This window comes from Panthera tigris, chromosome B2 (assembly GCF_018350195.1).
Source record: "Panthera tigris isolate Pti1 chromosome B2, P.tigris_Pti1_mat1.1, whole genome shotgun sequence".
In the NCBI taxonomy this organism is placed as follows: Eukaryota; Metazoa; Chordata; class Mammalia; order Carnivora; family Felidae; genus Panthera; species Panthera tigris.
Window position 1 is genome coordinate 42,047,548 of NC_056664.1, and position 18,947 is coordinate 42,066,494.

Here is an 18,947-nt window from a genome sequence, read left to right on the forward strand (position 1 = left end):
CAGTTCTGTCCCAACTCCCCAAGACCTTCAGGCTCGGCATGACCTGGCCCGTCTACTTCGCCCACTCACCCACCCTCTACAGAGTCCCACTGGCCTGCTCTCCGTTCCTCTAATTCACCAAAGGCCTTCGCCTGAACGCTCTCCCCACATCCCTTACTCGTCCTCGTGTCCAGGTGGAGATGACAGTCCTCACAGACCTCCCCTGACCGCCCAAAGTGTGGCCCTCCACCAACTCGTGTTCACCTTCCCACTCTTTTTTTCCCCCTCACAGAATCCACTGCAGCTTGTAATTACATATTTATTTGGGCGTTTGTGATTTTCATGGCTGTCTCACTCACTAGACCGTAAGATCCAAGTGGCCAGAGATTGTGTCGTTGGTTTATCCCCCTGTATCCATATTGGCCATACTCACCTCACAGGGACTTCAAACGTGTGTGGAATGAAAGGAAAAACACACAAAGCCACCTCCCTCTACAGGCTGGCCTTTCTCTCCAGGCTCCTCCAGATGGCCACCTCCAGGGCAGTGGTGATGCCTCCCACCCGGGGGGGAGGGGGGGTCTTCTCATTCAGGGCAAGGGTTTGTGCTGGACAGAGAGGCCTGAGGATGGTACCCCCTCCCCCCCCCCCCCAACATGCACTCCCTACCTAGCAGAGTCCTACCCTGCTCAAGTGGCAATTTCCTTCTCTCTGTCTCTACCATAAGGTCACAAGGCAGGCCTATCTAAAAATCCCCAATGCACGCAGACATGCACGTGAGCAAAACAACTGTAGGGGGGGATCTTTATAAAGGTCTCTGCTGTTTTAGTGTCATGTTATTGAAACTTCCCCTTCCCCAGAGGGTCAGTTCAGGGCCTTCTGTGTGAAGTCTTTAAACAACAGTGTTTTTAAGAGTCCTCAACAGCAGTGGGATGGAACCCCTCAGGGTCCTGCTTGCTGATTTCAGTTTCTCTCCTCACTCAGGAGAGTCCATGTCTTCCTACTGATTGGCAGTTTCAGGCTGACCCAACGTGGGTAGAAACAAGAGCCCCTGCCGTCTTCTAGAGGCAAACAGGCTTTGCCCAGGATACCTGGGGCTTTGGGAGTCTTCAAGAATCTCCATCCACCTGGGAAAGTCTTCCTTCCAGACTTGCCTTCTCTCACTTGTGATCCCTCCTCTCCGCTCAGGACCGTACTGGCCCCAGGCTGTGGCCTCAGCAGTCCCCAGGACACCAGAAGGGCACATTGTCAGGGCCCAGACTTCAGCAGCTGTAGCTCCGGCTTCCGGATGTGAAGAGGTGGGAGTCTCCGGGGCCCCAGACTCTGCCCTGGCTTCAGTCGGCACACAGCAGTGGCTTCCCAGAGATCTTCAGGTCATCAAAGGGCAAAAGAGCCAAGGGCTGAGAAAGAGAATGGAGAGAAGCAAAATCAGGGCCCATGGGGAAAAAGCGGCAGTGGAGGAAGGGAGCTGGGAAGACAGATTGGACCATTTCTCCTCCACCAAATGACAACTCAAGGACATTGAGGAACAAATCTTCCCACTAATCCCCAACACAGCAGCCCCTCTGGGCTAGGCAGAGCCCTGAAGCCTTAGGCAAGCCCTGACTCTCTAAGATATCAGAATATCAGAGCTCCCACCCTGGAGGTGATCTAGCCCATGTGTCTGGTTTTGGGTTTTTTTTTTTTTTTTTGGCGGGGGGTGGGGGGCAGGGGCAAGGGGGGGGTACTTAGAAAACATTTTGAATATTTTTTTAAGTAAGCTGTAGGCCCAGTGTGGGGCTTGAACCCACAACCCTGAGATCAAGAGTTGTATGCTCTCCTGACTGAGCCAGCCAGGAGCCCCAGAGTATTTTTTACTTTGAACATTTTAAAATGGGAAAGACACTACAGGAAATCTAGGTCCCATCTTTCTTCAAAAAATTCTAAGACCTGGCAACACTGGGCCCACATTCTTCCTCTGCAACTATCTGCTGAAGCTGAGTAGAGTGACCCTTGGGCATTGACTCTGGTCTCTCACAGGCCCCATCACCTTGCCTTACACCTATCCTGTCTCACCGATCCACTGTAGCTGCAGGGCTCCTGTTAGAGTCCAAGTTTGGGCTCCCTGGGCTTGACCAACTAAAAAAACAGAGGGGCAGAGGCTTGCCCAAGGCCCCACAGTTGGTGAGTGGCAGAGTCGTGGATTACTCCCGGGGATCCTGACTCTTTGGCCCTTTCAGCTATTATGGTGCCTGTCTCTGCTCTAGGTGCGGGAGGTCCTGGAGAGCAGAGCTGAGCCTATGCCTCTTACGTCCTCAGCCAGGTCCTGGGGAGTCTCGTCTTCCACGTTCCGCAGCAGGGAGTCGGCACCTGCCTCGCACAGAGTGGATGAGATGCTGCTGAGGCCCCGACCTGCCGCAAGGTGCAGGGGTGTGCACCCGTTGAGCATGCGGGCGTCTACCCGTGCGCCAGCCTGGAGCAGGAACTGCACCAGACCCCGCTCCTGGGTCTCCACAGCCAGGTGCAGGGCTGTTTTCCCACTGGTGCCCTCCTGGAGGAGAAGAAGGATGTCAGCCAAGGCCCTGGAGAAGAATCGTGCTGGGCCTGGGCCCTGGATAAGGAGGTGAGTGCCACCACTGCTGACTGCTAGGCAGGGGACTTGGGGCTGGATCAGGCGGTGGGGCAGGCCCTGGGCCGGGCCCTGATTGGCCCTCTCACCTGTGTGTCAATGTCAGCTCCGTTCTGCAGCAGCAGTTCCATGAGCGGCCGGTTCCTCTGCAGGGTGGCGATGTGGAGGCAGGCCAGACCTGGGATGGGGGTGAGGGTGGGGGCTGCTAATCAGCATCCACCAACTCTCTCCCTCCCTCTCTTCAGGGACCTCCCTACCCCTCAGCCCCAAGGGACTCACTGCCCACTCAATGCCTCTGATCACAGGAGTGTTAAAACACAAACCCAAAAACCCCCTCAAAAGTCTGAGGGGAAAGGAACTCAAAGTTTCCACCTTTTCAGAGTCATGTTATTGAAACTTTCATGCTTCAGGGGTCAGGTTGCTGAGTGACACCCCACATAAGTGCACCGTCCCCCAACATACATTCCCCTCCCCCTTCCCCCTCTCCCCGCCCGCCCCCCCCCCCCATCTCTAACTCTACCTGCCTTGAAGCCCCATCCAAAAGCCACCTTCTTCAGAGCTCTCCAGGATCCTCAGGCCCCAGCCACCCCTCCCCCCCACCCACCCCGAGGGCCTTGTCCTGCCCTGTGCTTCCCTAGCCTTCTTGCTACCCGCTTTCTGGAGTGGAACCACCCCCACCCCCGCCTACAGAACTTGATTCAAAGTGACATCCCTCACCTCCTTCAAGTCTCTGCTCAAATGCTGCTGCTCCTTGAGGGTTTCCCTGGTCACTCTCTTTAAAAATCACACCCGCCCCATCCCTCACATTCTAGTTCTCACTCTGCTCTACTTTTCCCACAGCACTTACAGCTTGGTAACCTACTAGAGAACTCACTTCTTATATTTAGTGTCTGCCTCAATCGCTCTCCAGCTCCTGGAATACTGTCTGGCACACAGAAGGCCCCCGGTACATTTTTGTTGCATGAATTAACGAGTTCGTCTAATCTCTGGTAAACTAAATATCTTGAGGGCAAGGTTTAGCTCTCTGTTTAGCTCACAGTAGGCTCTCATTAAATTCTAAATCAAGTTCATTCGTTCATTCGTTCATTCGTTCCTTCAGCAAAAAGGTACTGAGTACCTGTTGACTTAAAACTGGAGGTGCATTGACAGACAAGCTATGAACCTCCTTTTCCTGACAGTGGGGTCCATCTCTTGTCTCCTCCTCATCCCACAGGCCCTGAGGCTGCCCATACCTTGCCAGTTTTGCAGCTGGAGGTCCAGGGAGTGAGGTGGTCCTCGGCCTGGCTCTGGCCGCCCCTCCAGCAGGCAGCGGGCACAGGCCAAGTGCTGGCGCTGGCAGGCCACATGCAGGGCCGTGTCACCGTGTCTATCCTGTAGCACCCGACTGGCCCCCTTCAGCACCAGGGCCCGAACTGCACCCGGCTGGTCCAGATGTACAGCCAGATGGAGTGCTGTCTGTAGGCACAAAGGGTCCAGGGCTGTTGTAGCATGCTCCCACCTCTGGGGACGTGCTAGGGTGGACACAGGAATTACCAGCTGCCAGCACCTTTTTTGAGGGCAGCTTATAAAGGCTATGGCCCTGGTCTTCCAAGGAAACGCTACCAAACCCTTCCCTCTGTCACTGCCCACCACCCCAGTTCTGGAGGCAGGGTGAGGAAAGTGGGCCCCTGCTCTTCTTAGAGGTCCCCTCAGCCCCTGGAGAAAGGACAGTTGGGGGCAGGGAAGACCTCTGTTATCCTTGGGGGCCAAGTGACAAGGACGGGCTGGAGGGAGGAAAGACAGAGGCACCAGGCAGGCAGTCTCAACCTGGCATACTCCTCTTTTAAGGCTCCATGCAGATGCTGCCTCCTGTATTAATGCTCCCCACAGACGCTGGGTCCCACAGCAGCTGGGGTCACAACTCTGGTCACCATGCTATGAAATCAGGGGTTGACAGGAGTCCCCTAGCCCAGGCTCCAGCACCTTGTGGGCAGAGGCGTGTCTTACTTGCGTGTAGCATCAGCTTCTGTCCCAGGGTCTGGGATATGGTTTCCTGAGTGCGCAGCCCAAGTACCCTCGTGTGGCTGCTGGGAATGGCTGTCAGGGCAGATATAGGTATCTGGGCATAGCCCAGCCTCTCCCCCCACCCACCTGGTAAAGGTTGTTCTGAATGTCCAGGACCTCCTGGGGCAGCAAAGCCAGGCAACAGAGCAGCACGGCTGGGGCCTCGTGAATCACCGCCAAGTGGACCAGCCTGGGAGAGGGAGACCAGGAACAGGGTTTAAGTGTTAGGGCTCAGGCCAGAGACAGTGAGCTAGGGTCCTGGGGTTAGAAGGAAGAACACATCAATCTCTAAGAAGACACACATAGGGTCGGTGTAGGAAGTGAGAGTTTGGGCCAGGAAGTGAGGGTTGGTGAGGGAAGCCAGGATCTGGCGGGTGGGAGTTCCAAGTTCCCATCTCTGGCCTTCAGGGGGGGCCTTGGCTGAGTGGGAGCGTGGGCAGGGTGCTGATGGGAGAAGGTCCTTCCTGTTCAGCCTGCCCACACCCCACTCCCCTCTGGCCCCAGGGCCCCACCGGGCCGGCTGCAGCTCAAAGCCAAACTGAAAGCTGCCGGGGTAGCACAGAGGTGGTTTCCGGGGCTGAGCTCCCCACGTCTGCCAACCCCAACAGGGAGGACTGAGAGGGCAGGAGCGGGGTCACCCCCACTCGGGGCAACTCAGTGGTACACATTCCAACGGAGAGAACACAGAAGCTCGTGGAAGAGGAGACAGCGCGGCATCCTGTCCTGCTGCCCTTTCACAGGGGGATCAAGAGGGTCACTCTTCAGACAGCACAGACTGGGTGGGGCCTGACCAGAGGCCCTCCACTCCGAGGACACTTCCAAGGGGAGGTCTGTGCAGTGCAGAAAGTGTGTGTTTGTTGGGGGCCAAAGAGCCTTAATCTCTTGCTCAGGTGGGAGGGGGCAGTTGGGAGGGGAAGTTCCAGTCCTGGGGTTTCCCCACATCAGGTGGGGAAAACGAAAACCAGAGCTGGAAGGTCTAGGGTGACAGCTGCCTTGGGGCATGAAGTGCCTTGGGGGGTAGTTTGGGTAAAGGCCTGTCCGGGCTGGGGAGGGGGCTGCTCAGGCAGAAGGGGGGCAGGCTCAGTGGCGGGTGGCAGGAGAGGCCCAGGAGAGAGTGACTGAGGGAGGGAGGGAGGAACCGCTCTGGAAATCCCCTCGGCCAGGGCCTGTTCTCTAGGTCACATTCCTGCAGCCACCTCCCTCTCTCCCTGTCTCCCCTCCTCCCACTTCCTCTCCCCACTTCCATAAGTCCTATAAGCCAGACACCTCTGAGGGAAGACAGTGCCCCCTCCTCTCTAAGGACCTCCTGGGGAGTCCTGACACCGCTTCTCCACCGCCCCTAACCCCACAGTCTAGACACGACACCTGTCTTTAACTAGAGCCGGGTAAAGGCTTCTGCTGAGAGGCGGACAAAGGACGGCAGTGCCAGAAGTCACCACTCCCTAGGTCAAAGGTCAGCCAGAGGTATTCCACATGGAACCCCCAAATTCTTGGTTCTGGGCCTGAGGGTTGGTGATCTGGGCGGGATACAAAAAGGCCTGAGGTCATTCCTCTCCCACTCCCTGGGTCCAAACGCTGTCTTTGTCAAAGGCCACCCAGGATTAGGACCCTCCCATCTCCTCCAAAAAGCAAGTCAAGACAGATACCTGCTGCCTCCTCTACCCTCCCCACCCCCATTCATTCCAGCATCCCCAGTCTGGGACCCCAGCCCACTCCACTCTGTTCCTCATCCACAAATCCCAGCCACCCCCTCTCTTGACAGTGTTTCTTCTTCCTAAGGGACAAATCCTCAACTGGCCAGTCCCTCCCACCCAAACTACTTCTTACTTCAACTGCCTGCCCCCCCCAGCCCAGTCCCCACCAAGCTCCACCTGGGCCTGGGGCAGGAAGGGTAAAGTAAAGGGGTCAGACCAGGACAGTGAGGGGGACTTGGAGGGCTCAGGAGGTAGAGGGTGCCGGTAAAGCTGACTCCAGCCCTCACTTCCCCTTTCACAGCAGAGAAGGAAGTAAGCTGGGCAGCCAGCCGCCTGTCTGTCTGATGGGGCAAGAGTGCTCCAGCCTGGCTCACCCCCTCTTCCTCAGGGCTAGCCTCAGCTCTGCACCCTGCCAGCACCTCCATCCTTAGCTTCCTGACCCCTCCTGGCAACCTGTAACTGGCATCTTTTGTTCCCCGAGACGGGGCATTCTGAGGTCAGGGGCTGGGAATCCCAGATATTGAGCAAACAAGGATACCTACCCTCTTCCCCAGCAAGGAAAAAAAAACCCTAAAAATCTGGACTGGTCAGGGGAATTTTCTCTTCCAAGGGGTGGGTTATTGGTAGCTTTCCAAGCTGCTAGCTGGGTTCCAGGTGTCTGGTAATGATGCTGGGGCCTCTGGTCTGGGCCCCTCCAGAGCTAAAAAGTGGGCTAAGAGTGAAGTCTGGAGTTTGGAAGAGTGGGGACGGCCCCTTCCAGCGCGGGTGTCTTGAGGGATCCTCACAGAGTGGGTTCCCGGCCTGTTGAGGCTCCTGGCAGGCCCAGAGTTGGCATCGATTGGAAGGGGTCCCTGTCTCAGCTTAGACCCCAGACTCACGTGTCTCCATCCTCCGAGATGTAAGTGAGTGCTTCCAGCTGCTGAGGGCTCAGCGCTCCCGCTGCGGGGAGCGGAGAGCGTGGGGCTGGGTCCTCGGTCTCCGTGCCTCCCAACAAGGGCAGTGGCTCCGTGAGCGACGAGGAGCCATAGGTGGAGTCAGCTCGCTCCCCATCTGTATCTTCCTTCTCCTGTGGCTCCTTGGCTGTTCCCGGAGGATGGGTCCAAGGCTGGGGGCCGCCACTGTCCGAAGGTCCGGAGGCCGGGGCCGGGGTGGGCTCGGGCAGGGAGCGCAGAGAACGCAGAGACTCGATGCCCGAGTCGTACTGGCTCTCATCCGTCTCGTCCGGCCCCTTGCGCGCCTCCGACATGCCCGCGGTGCCGGCCCACGGGGGCCAGGTCCGAGCAGGATCCGGCTCCGGGCTCCGCCGCGCCGCCTTTCCGGGTTGCAGGTCCGCCTTGCGGAGCTGGCGCCCGGCCCGGAGTGGCGTTCTTCCCGGGCTGCGGGGGCCCGAGGGGTCGGCGAGAAGCGCGGGCGAGGCTCGGAGCGCTGGCGGGTTCCAAGGCAGAGGCTACTCCGAGCAGCTGGACTGCCCAGTCGGACGCGCTCTCTCGCCCCGCCCCTCCTGCCCCGCCCCCGACAGACGCTTCCGGACCGAGGCCCCGCCCTCCGGAATCCCCCTTACCCCGCCTTCTGCGTTGGCTCCGAGTCAGGGGTTACCCGGTCCTGAGTCACTCGTGCGTTAATTCACCCATTCATTCATTCATTCATTCACCCATCCTTCCATCCATTCACATTTTCCCCCGTCCTTCTTTTTTTCATTCATTAATTCCATGCATTTTCTTTCCTTCCTTCCCTTCTTCCATTTCTTCATTCATTTTTTCCATTCATTCACTCATTCGTTTGTTTTTAAAGGAATATTTATTAACCGTCTGCACAGGCTGAGCTGAGCGTCTTGCAGGGAAAGCACGTAGGTGATGGGACGGGGAGCCATTGCTTCCTATCTCCTGCCCATTTCTCTCAATTTCTCTGTTTTTCTCATCTATCAGTGCCCAGGAGTTTGGATAGGGAAAGATAAGATACCTATTGTCTGTAAAGAAGCAGTTTTCCCTTTGGGTCCTGGATAGAGGGTCTCCTGTGTCAAACTTCCAGATCACATAGAATTGGGCATGAGGACGGATTTTTAATTTTTGTTCTTTTTTGAAAGTAGGTTTTCCCAGGCAGGCCCTTGTCTAAAAAAAAAAAAAAAAAAAAAAAAAAAAGGCAGAGTGGTCATATTTTTTGTTTGTTTGTTGTCTAAAAAAGCAGAGTGGTCATTCTTCACAGGGATGAAACACTGGCTCCGGGTAGTTACAACATCCGGTTACCCCCAGCAGGCAGGGAAGTTTAGTTCCTCCTGGTGGGGCCAGGATGGGGAGGCCCCAGACATGCTGGGCCATGCTCTGCTGAGGTCCCCACCACAGCCACAGCCCTAATGCCAGCACATCTTTCCTCCTTCCCTGTCCCTGCTTTCCCTGGGTCTAAAGGGCCTAGGGAGGTTGCAGGCATACTCCACCCACACAGTGAGCCCCAAACTAGTGCCCCATGATTCATCCCCTACCCCAAGTGCCAAAACCTAGGGCAGCAGTGACTTTAGATCATCCCCAAGGGAACATCTCCCTATTCCATCTCTAGCATTGGTGGAAGGAAGCTGGAGTGAGTGTAGACAGCTACTAGCCAGCTCTCCTACTGCCCTCCTCCGTGCAACAGCATCTTAACCATCTATCTGACAGACATGTATGGGGCTTCTCCTATATGCCTGACACTGGTATTTCTTTTTTTTTTTTTAATTTATTTTTAAAGCTTATTTATTTATTTATTTAGAGAATGATCATGCCCTGAGCTGAAATCAAGAGTCAGATGCTTAACTGACTGAGCCATCCAGGCGCCCCTGACATTGGTTTTTCTGCTGGAAGCAAAAGCAAGTATCAATAGTAACAGTAATAACCAACCACCACTAACCCCACCTCACCCCAAAATGTCCCATGGCCCTAGCCTTCACAAATATCCCTGACAATTACAATACAGACTGATTGTGCTAAGACAGGAGTGAGCACAGGGTGCTGTGGGGCCATGGAGTGGGGTCAACTACACAGTGGGGTGAGGGGAAGGGAGGGTTTCATCTGACCTGGAAATGGGAAGGGAAGAGGGCTGGGGAGAAGAGAAGTACCTAGTGTGTGTGCTTGGAGGGGGGGCAGTGAGTAAAGAGAAGATAGTGGATGGACAGACAGGAGGAGATGACCCACTGCTCTTCCTCCCCATGGAGGACCAGAGTGGAGAGGGTGTGTTGAGCATGAGGCAGTGAGACGCCATGAGGGGAAAGCCCAAGGAAATTGAGGCATCTCCTTCCCTTGAGGTCAGCGTGATTTCAGATGTTCTCAACTTCCTCCCCTGACATGTTCCTCTCTTCTCCTCAAAGGCTGGAGCAAAAAATACAGTCATAAACTCCAGACCCAGACGACTTGGGCTCAAAATCTGGCACGATCACATCCCCATCTTAAAGTTGGGAAGCTGAAACCCAGAGGGGTGAGTTGACTTGCCAAAAATCAGTCAGAAAAGGCAGAGCACGGTTCTCCTGCCCCTAATCCAAAACTTTGAAAAAATTTTTCAGTGAAACTTTGTTTCTTTTATTATGAAGGTCTAAGGAATTGGGGCATCTGAACCTTCGGCAAGGACACAGGAACTCAGGCAGATGCAGTGACTGCTCCTTTCATTCATACGGAGGCTGAATTTAAGGAAAAACCTATCCCAATTCAGTCCCGGGTCTCGCTCTGAACCAGAACAGGTGTGTAGCTGCCCCTTTTCTAGCCACGTGGGGGCAGCATTGAGTCACACACTGCTTTCAGCACCTAGCCTGCACTTTGACAGGAAGCCCTTAGGGGGACACTTCAGGAAAGGGGACAGGGACCATACAGTTTCATTTGGAAAGATGACATGAGGACTCTGACTCAGGCCTCAACGTGGTCAGGGCCCTGACTTTGCTTCCTCAGCCCCTCCAGTCCTCTTCTCTCTCTGCCGTTTTTTTCTGGTTCCCTTTGTAGTGCCCCACTCCCAGCCTCCACCCACCCCAGTCAAGCTCATCTTCAGAAAACAGGCCCAGTTGCCATGGTGACCAGCTGGTCAGCTGGCTCCTTCCACACCCCCTCCCTTCACCCCTCTTTTCCCCAAGCTTCCAAGGAAGGGTTATGTGTGTGAATGGAGAAGGGGAGTTGTTGGGGGGCTTTTATCTTGGGAGCTCTGGGGTTGGCCAAAAGGAGTTGGGCTAGCTCTCCTCCAAAGCCCCCCGAGGGGGAGAAGGGAAGGCAGTAGGGGTGGGGAACAGGAGGAAGATTATAACAACTAAGTGGAGAGTGTGAGGATCCCATCTGCGTTGGGAAAGGGCAGGGTTAGGAACTCTGCACTCTGTCTGCAGTGAGGACTGAACTAAATGGAATGGGCTGAGGTAAGATGAGGGGTTGGAGTTAGATGTGAGGCAGGACTTCCCACAAAGCATGAGTGAGAGACCCTGGAGTGAGCCACCAAGTGAGAGGGCTCTTCAGGACCACACCCTCCCTCTGTTTGGGTAGGGAGGAAGGACTCACTGACTGCTGGCGGATCGTGCAGGCTGATAGTTCTGAAGCAAGAGGCAGACAGCCGACCATCCACCTTCACCTTGCCTGGAAAGAGAAGAGTAGGAAAATGGAGGCAGGACCAGGAGTGGGGGTGTATGTGGGGGTGGAGGCAGTGGCTAACCTGCCTCAGATGAGGGGCAGGACCATCCCAGCAGATCAGTATGCTTGTCCCCTATCCCCAAAGACCAGATTATCCCAAGCTTTGCCTTAAACTAACTTCCTACTCACAAACATCTGCATGGCCTTTGGAATGAGAAAGATCTGGATTCTAGGATTAGCTCTGTGAGTACCAGCAGGTGACCTTGAATAAGTCAGTACCCTCCCTCTACCTTGGTTTCTTGTGGGTAAATGGGGGAACAGTTAATATATATATGTCAAAGACTCTAATGTAACACATGGCAAGCAGTAGGATTCCACAGTGACTGTGCACACACAGATTGAATATGCGTAGCCTTTATACTACTTTTTTGATGTTTATTCTTTTTGAGAGACAGTGAGTGGGGGGACGGGGAGGCAGAGAGAGAGAGAGAGAGAGAGAGAGAGAGAGAGAGAGGTAATCCCAAGCACTCTCTGAGCTGTCAGCACAGAACCTGATGGGGGGCTTGAACCCACAAACAGGGAGATCATGACCTGAGCCCAAATCCAGAGTCAGACACTTAACTGACTGAGCCACTCAGGCACCCCTATTCTATTTTTTTTAAAGATTAAAAAAATTATTTTAGAGAGTGTGGGGAAGTGGGGGGCGGGGGAAGGAGCAGAGGGAGGAAGAGAGAGAATCTTTTAAAAAAAAAATGTTTGTTTATTTATTTTGAGACAGCAGGGAAGGGGCAGAGAGAATTCCAAGCAGGCTCCACGCTGTCAGCACAGAACCTGATGTGGGGGGAAAACTCACCAACCATGAGATCATGACCTGAGCCGAAATCAAGAGTTGGATGCTCAACCAACTGAGCCACCCAGGCGCCCCAGAGAGACAAAATCTTAACAGGCTCCATGCTCCGCATAGAACCTGATTTGGGGCTTAATCCCACAACACTAGGATCATGACCTGAGCTGAAATCAAGAGTCAGATGCTCAACTGACTGAGCCACCCAGGTGCCCCCCCCCCCCCATTATACTATTTTATCATAATGATTGGTCCCCATCCCCAATTAGACTTTGTATTCTTTGAGGGTAGAATATTGTATGTTTCATTTCTGAACAGGGTACTCAGTAGAGACCTAATATCTGTTTATTGCATGGATGCATCCAGGAATGAATGAATGTCAGTTTTCTTTCTGCCTGTCCTAAGCAGTACAGAAGAGCAGTGTGGGTAGATGGCAGGAAAGGGTGGGTTACTCACAGCCCAGCTTGGGGTATGATTATGCCTCCTACACCCACAGAAGAAGGTCAAAGCCGTAGGGATTGTCCAGTTAACTTTTTCGATGCACAGATGAGGAAACTGTGGCTTGAAGAGTGGAAGGCACTTGCACAAGGTCACACAACCCCTTAATGGCAGAGCCAGGATTAAAAATTAGAACTCAGGTTTCCTGGTCTCCAGCCTAGGGTAATGTACACACTTCATTCTTCTTTGGGGCTGTTCTTCTAAGGAAGGAAAATGGCTTTGGGAAGGCTGGTTCCAATGTCCTCCCCTCTGCCCTCTGTTAGTCCTTTCTCATATCTAGCTTCAATTCTTACCCTATTCCATCTCTGTTCGGTTGGGTCAGGCGTCTGAAGGCTGGCTCCTGCCTTAACCCGTTACCACCCAACTGGGAGTAAGGATCTTCCCTAGGGTTCCAAGGCTCAATTTCCTCTCCCCACCCTCTGCCCCAGGAACTTGCGGGAACCAACGATGGGGAGGGATGTTGGCTGAACCGCTGGCGCCCCCTCCACGAAAAAGGGACAGAGAAGTGTTGCTGCACAGATCTTCCCAGGATGGGGCGGGAGGAGGGGGTGCGGTGAGCAGGGCTGGGAGTGGGGAAGGGGTGCAGGGAGCCCCTGTTGCTTCTCCTCTTTGGGGGGTGGTTATTAGGTAGGCTTGCGGAAGGCGGAGTTTGGGGGGCCGGGGGCGGGGCTCCTGCGCTGGGAGGAAGAGGGGGGGCGCGCTGGCTCCAGCTCGGCTCAGACAAAAGGCGGCGGCGGGAGCGGGCGGGAGGCGGAGCGGCGCCGCGAGGGCCTCAAGGTGACACCCGCCCCCGGCCCCGGCCCCCCGGCCCGGCCCCCCAGCCCGCCTCCCCACCCCCAGCCCCTAGACCCCTACCCTCCGGTGCCCTTTCCAGGCCCCCTCCCCCCGGCGGGGGGTGGGGAGCAGCGAGGGCCCCGCCCCCTCCCGCCCCCTCCCCAGGGCCCGCGCAGGATGCCCTCGGCCCCCGACAGCCCCCCGGGAAGCCCTGAGCTCGACGCACCCCCTCTACGCCATGTCCCCCCCTGGCTCGGCCGCGGGAGAGAGCGCCGGCGGCGGCGGCGGCGGTGGCGGCCCCGGGGTCCCGGAGGAGCCCACGGCGGCGGCGGCGGCGGACGAGGGCCCCGCCCGAGAGGAGGTGAGAACAGGCGGCGCCCCTTCCCCGGGCGCGGCCGTAGCCTGGTCCCCCATCCCCCGCCGCGCGCGGCCCCCGCCGGTTCCGCCGCAGCGCGGCCGGCGCCCCGCACCCCGAGCCGGCCGCCGCAGCCGCAGTCCCGCGCCGATGCCCCCACCGGTGGCCGGAGCTGTCCGCGGTGGCGGGGAAGGGGCTGCGCCGGGGGCGGGGCTCGGGGGTCCCGGGCAGGGGGAGGGGCCTAGGGGCGGAGCCTCGCGGACCCCGGGCGGAATGGGGTGGGGACGGTGGCAGGATTTCTGTTTCGCGAAGGGGATGCAATCTTGAATGCAAGGAAGGGCGACTTGTAGGGGCTACAGAGGCAGAAGAGGAAATGGTGGTGGTACCTGAGCTGTGGTCCTAAGAAGGTCAAATGTGTACAGAGGCGATTACCCCCGGGGTCACTGGGAGTGAGTGCACCTCTCTCCCAACGTCCCTGCAGCTCCCTCATTCCTGGGTGGGGGGAGGCCCTGAGTCCAGGAATCCTTCAGAGTGTTGGAAATAAGCATATCCTTAGTTGGAGCCCTACTCTTCAGTCCTCTGAACCTGGAGACAAAGAGACTGAGGAAGGTACCAGTAGCACTGCTCCCCTCCCCTCCCCCCCACCCCCAGGCACACTCGTGCACACACATATATACACACTGCACTTGAGCAGAAGCACATGGGACGGTGCAGACCTGCAGGTAGAGACCCTTTCAGATGTGCTCTCAGTGGGATACACTCAGGTGGACACACAAAGGTGCACATATGTACACACCCCAAGGACAAGGCTCCCAGAAAGGTACCCTGTACCCTAATCTTGTTTGTATATGCTGTGTGCTATTTCCTAGCCCACCTACCTATCTGCACTTCCAGATCTTTCCTCTCATTTCACACCAGGCCCAGGGACTGCTGCCTGTTACTGTGCCCTTCCTTTCCACCCTCTTCTCCCTTCCCGTGGCTAGCCTCCAGGTCAGGCCTGGGGAATTGGAGGAAATCAGGATCTAGTAGGAGGGTGTGTGTGTGGGGGGGAGGGGTTCCTAAAGCTAGACAGCAGGAGTTGAAAGCACAGCCCACCACCAGAATTCCAACTCCATTCTCATCTATTAAGTGGCTGCTGCGTGCTGGGTGCCACGGTCGGCACCCAGGATGCAGAGACGGAGACCCTGCCCTCAGGAGCACTCAGTCTAGACACGTAAACAACTCATTGGGGCAACCATGGGACAGAGTGGGCCAAGTGCTTCAAGAGGCCCCCAGAGAGCCAGCCCCAAGAATCATTTTCTTTTGACAAATGGCTGGGCTGCAAACCTCTTCCTCCCTACTCCCCACCCAGTCCCACATCCCCTTTCCCCAGCCACTTGCCTCTGCCCTTCTGGATATCTCCTCCTGGACTGCCTTCTACTCAGAGATGCCAGTCCTCTCCCTCCCATCTGAGAACAGGAAAAGGATGTTAGGGTCCAGGAAGGGGACTCACAGGGGGCCTAGGGTTCAGAACGTGGGGAAGGAGTCAGAACTGAGGGTTTTCTGCCCCCTCCCAAAGGAGGTATGAGACTAATTGTCTGTGAGGAACAGGGAAGTGGATGGGTCAAAGAGGACTGGCTCTTCCAGAACCTAGGACTCAAAGCACCTGGAAGAAGCGAGGGCCTCACCTGTTAGGCGGGAAAGTGATGTCAGTGGGTCCCTCCCCACTTTCCTGGAACACCTGGAAGGAGTCCTGGCTGGGGACCTGCCTTCCCTGATGCCTATCTGTCCTCCCTTGTCTTCCCCATCCACGCCTTCTCCTGTTTCACTGCCATCTTTATGTCTGTCTTTGGACTGTTTTTCCGGGTACATCCTATCCATCTGTGTCTTCTCTGCCACCTGGGCCTCCTCCCTCCATCTCTGGCTGTGATCCCTCGCTGCCTTTTGGGGTGTCTCTCTCTACACTTCCCTGTATTGGCATTTTGTTCTCATTTCCTGTCCCCATGGCTCACTCTGGGTCATTTCTGCTTTTATCTTTGGCCCTCGGCTCCCATCTTGGTCTTACCTTCTCTTGCCACGTCCCTGTCATCTCTGATGCTGGCTTCCACCCCTCCATCCATCTCTGTGCTGGGTCCTGCCACTCTGTCTCACTCCCTGTTCATCTTGGACCTTCCCCTGCCCATCTGAGCAGCAGCGTCCCATCCAGCCCTCTTTCACCAAGTCCCTCTGCCGTGAGTCCCACTGGAAGTGCCTGCTGCTCTCGCTGCTCATGTACGGCTGTCTGGGGGCCGTGGCCTGGTGCCACGTAACCACGGTGACCCGCCTCACCTTCAGCAGCGCCTACCAGGGCAACAGCCTCATGTACCACGACAGCCCCTGCTCCAACGGCTATGTCTACATCCCCCTGGCCTTCCTGCTCATGCTGTACGCCGTCTACCTGGTGGAGTGTTGGCATTGCCAAGCCCGCCATGAGCTGCAGCACCGTGTTGATGTGAGCAGCGTGCGGGAGCGTGTGGGCCGCATGCAGCAGGCCACGCCCTGTATCTGGTGGAAGGCCATCAGCTACCACTATGTCCGCCGCACCCGCCAGGTCACCCGATACCGCAATGGAGACGCCTACACCACCACCCAGGTGAGGGGCTGGAGGGGAGCGCAGGCCAGTCCAGAGGGGAGGGGGGTGCTGGGACCCTGACTGACTGTCCCCAGGGGGAGGAGCACAGGCGGCAGTGAGCTGCAACAGCAACCATAATAATAACGGCAAACACTAGCAGCAAGGCTCTGCCCTACATACATTACAAATACCAGATGGATTTATTTAACCCTCCTAACAAACCTATGAGGTAGGTAACTACTATCCGCATTTTACAGATGAGGAGAGTGAGGCTTGGAGAGGTTAGTACCTTGCCAAAGTCAAACAGTATGTGGTGGAGCTGGGATTTGGACCCAGGCAGTCTGGCTCCAAGGTCTATACTGCTTAGTGCTTAATGGTTGGAGGTGGCCTCACAGGCACGGTCCCGCGGCATACTCTCACCCATTTAGTGAGGTGGCTGCTACCAGGGCCTCTTTCACAGGGAAGGAATCCTGAACTCAATGACTTGCCCAAGGTCTGCAGCTTCTTAGTGGTAGTGCTAGATTTAAGCCAGGGGCCCTTTGCCAAGTCCAAGGCTCCCAGAGGTGGGAGTCTGCTGGCAAAAAGGTGGAGGTAGGCATGGGAGGCCTCGTGGAGAGGTGGAGTGGGGGCCAATTAGCACTTACTGGACCCTTCAGGATTAGGCATTATTCCAGCCCTGGAGGAAGAGGTTTTCTCCGATAAGGGTGACCCCCGTCTCCGTTTTGGGATGGGTAAACAGAAACCCGGGGCCTGTGAGAATCAGGAAGGGGGCTGGGTGATAGCTAAGGTGGGAACAGGGAGCCCCGAGACAAAGCCTGTTCCGGCCATTAGGGACCACATCTGTAAACAGGAAGGGCAGGCCATTTGGGGTCATGAGGGGGCAGCGGGGGACATGGGAGACGGCAAAAAGGTTAGGCAAGCCCGAGGGGGCAGTTCGTGGCCAGCGCCTGACCCCGTGGCGAAGCAGAGCTTAAGTCAAACTAGAATACACCCGCAGGTCTGAGCTCCGGCCCGTCTTCCTCTCTAGTTGAGTACGTTGAGGGCCTGCGCTGCTCCATAAAGCAGATGATAAGATCCTACCCGGCTCCAAGCGGGCTCGAAGGCAGGGCAGGCTTAGGGTTTGAGCAGGCAGCAAGAGCGACGAGGGTGAGCCGACAGAGGCGACTCCCGCCGCCCTCCCCGGCGCCGCAGGTCTACCATGAGCGCGTCAACACGCACGTGGCGGAGGCCGAGTTCGACTACGCGCGCTGCGGCGTCCGCGACGTGTCCAAGGCGCTGGTGGGGCTGGAGGGCGCGCCGGCCACGCGCCTGCGCTTCACCAAGTGCTTCAGCTTCGCCAGCGTGGAGGCCGAGAACGCGTACCTGTGCCAGCGCGCGCGCTTCTTCGCCGAGAACGAGGGCCTGGACGACTACATGGAGGCGCGCGAGGGCATGCACCTCAAGAACGTGGACTTCCGCGAGTTCATGGTGGCCTTCCCGGACCCGGCCCGGCCGCCGTGGTACGCCTGCTCTTCCGCCTTCTGGGCCGCGGCGCTGCTCACGCTGTCGTGGCCGCTGCGCGTGCTGGCCGAGTACCGCACGGCCTACGCGCACTACCACGTGGAGAAGCTCTTCGGCCTGGAAGGTCCCGGCTCGGCGAGCAGCGCGGGCGGCGGCCTGAGCCCCAGCGACGAGCTGCTGCCGCCGCTCACGCACCGCCTGCCGCGGGTCAACACGGTGGACAGCACGGAGCTCGAGTGGCACATCCGCTCCAACCAGCAGCTGGTGCCCAGCTACTCGGAGGCGGTGCTCATGGACCTGGCGGCGCTGGGGGCGCGCTGCGCGGGGGCGGCGGGCGGCGGCTACGCGCCCTCGTGCCGCTACGGCGGGGTGGGCGGCCCGGGCGCGGCGGGCGTGGCCCCGTACCGGCGCAGCTGCGAGCACTGCCAGCGCGCCGTCAGCAGCTCGTCCATCTTCTCGCGAAGCGCGCTCAGCATCTGCGCCAGCCCGCGGGCCGGGCCCGGGCCCGGAGGCGGGGCGGGCTGCGGGGGCAGCCGCTTCTCGCTCGGCCGCCTCTACGGCTCCCGGCGCAGCTGCCTGTGGCGCAGCCGGAGCGGGAGCGTCAACGAGGCGAGCTGCCCCACCGAGCAGACGCGGCTGTCGAGCCAGGCCAGCATGGGGGACGACGAGGACGAGGACGAGGAGGAGGCCGGGCCGCCGCCGCCCTACCACGACGCCCTCTACTTCCCGGTCCTCATCGTGCACCGGCAGGAGGGTTGTCTGGGCCACAGCCACCGGCCGCTGCACCGCCACGGCTCCTGCGTAGAGACCTCACTGTGACCTCCGGCCCCGGGCAGCCCGTCGCCCTCCCTCCTGCCCCTCGCGGGACTGAGCTTCTTGCGTGTAGCAGGGGGGTCATGATGGTGACCGAGGCTGTGCTGGGCACGGCGCGGGGAGCGGGGAGGCGACGGTGCGCGGGACAAGACCCCATGGGGTCCGGATCCCCCGCCTTCCCTGTACATAAAGAGACGGATGGGTGGGAGGGGATGGGGGGCTCCGGAGACTCCCGGCACGGTCGGCTCTTCCAGCCCCGTCCCTGTCCTAGGGGGACACCTCCCCGCCCTACACGCACACTCGAGATTTCCCGTCCAGCCTTTCAACGGATCTTCTGACTGTTAGTGGAGGCCGTGCTGTGGCACCGCGTGGGGCCCGTCTCCAGTGTGAGCCCCCTCGCTGTGCAGCTGGGGAGGTTTAGAGGCGTGGGGAAGGGAAATTGGGGCTTTCCTTCCATCGCTGCCTGGCCCCACCAGGGCCTCTCTCTACTGAGGTCGCGGTGGTTTGGCGAACAGTAGGGCTGGCTTCCAACCAGCTAATGAATTCAGTGGGTCTGAAGCCGGGGCCAGATGTCAGCCCCGATGCTCCATCTCAAAACCGTGCAAATGTTGCTATCCTCTTCTTGGCGCTGGCCCCAACCATCGGGGTTTCCTTTCTGCCACTCCCTTCACTGCTGTTTATCTCGCT

The 18,947-nt window shown here is 57.6% G+C and overlaps 2 protein-coding genes across 2 annotated transcripts; one reads left to right on the forward strand and one right to left on the reverse strand.

Annotated features, from left to right (window-relative positions):
• Window positions 1–766: 766 nt before the first annotated feature.
• Window positions 767–7,779, reverse strand: NFKBIE (NFKB inhibitor epsilon). The gene is made up of 6 exons (XM_007085307.2): window positions 7,200–7,779; window positions 4,715–4,817; window positions 3,817–4,039; window positions 2,674–2,762; window positions 2,267–2,506; window positions 767–1,376 (listed from the first exon to the last, which is right to left on the reverse strand). Exons 1-6 carry the CDS (start codon window positions 7,565–7,567, stop codon window positions 1,311–1,313), a joined length of 1,089 nt encoding a protein of 362 aa, XP_007085369.2. The 5' UTR covers window positions 7,568–7,779; the 3' UTR covers window positions 767–1,310.
• Window positions 7,780–13,240: 5,461 nt separating this feature from the next.
• On the forward strand, window positions 13,241–18,266 carry TMEM151B (transmembrane protein 151B). The gene is made up of 3 exons (XM_042986463.1): window positions 13,241–13,363; window positions 15,528–15,968; window positions 17,139–18,266. Exons 1-3 carry the CDS (start codon window positions 13,241–13,243, stop codon window positions 18,264–18,266), a joined length of 1,692 nt encoding a protein of 563 aa, XP_042842397.1.
• Window positions 18,267–18,947: the final 681 nt, after the last annotated feature.

Coding starts and splice junctions, on each gene's coding strand:
- TMEM151B (XM_042986463.1), top strand. CDS start 13,241: ATGTCCCCCCCTGGCTCGGCCGCGGGAGAGAGCGCCGGCGGCGGCGGC. Junction 13,364..15,527: donor AGGGCCCCGCCCGAGAGGAG/GTGAGAACAGGC, acceptor CCATCTGAGCAG/CAGCGTCCCATCCAGCCCTC. Junction 15,969..17,138: donor ACGCCTACACCACCACCCAG/GTGAGGGGCTGG, acceptor CCGGCGCCGCAG/GTCTACCATGAGCGCGTCAA.
- NFKBIE (XM_007085307.2), bottom strand. CDS start 7,567: ATGTCGGAGGCGCGCAAGGGGCCGGACGAGACGGATGAGAGCCAGTAC. Junction 4,818..7,199: donor ATCTCGGAGGATGGAGACAC/GTGAGTCTGGGG, acceptor TCCCTCTCCCAG/GCTGGTCCACTTGGCGGTGA. Junction 4,040..4,714: donor TTCAGAACAACCTTTACCAG/GTGGGTGGGGGG, acceptor TTGTGCCTACAG/ACAGCACTCCATCTGGCTGT.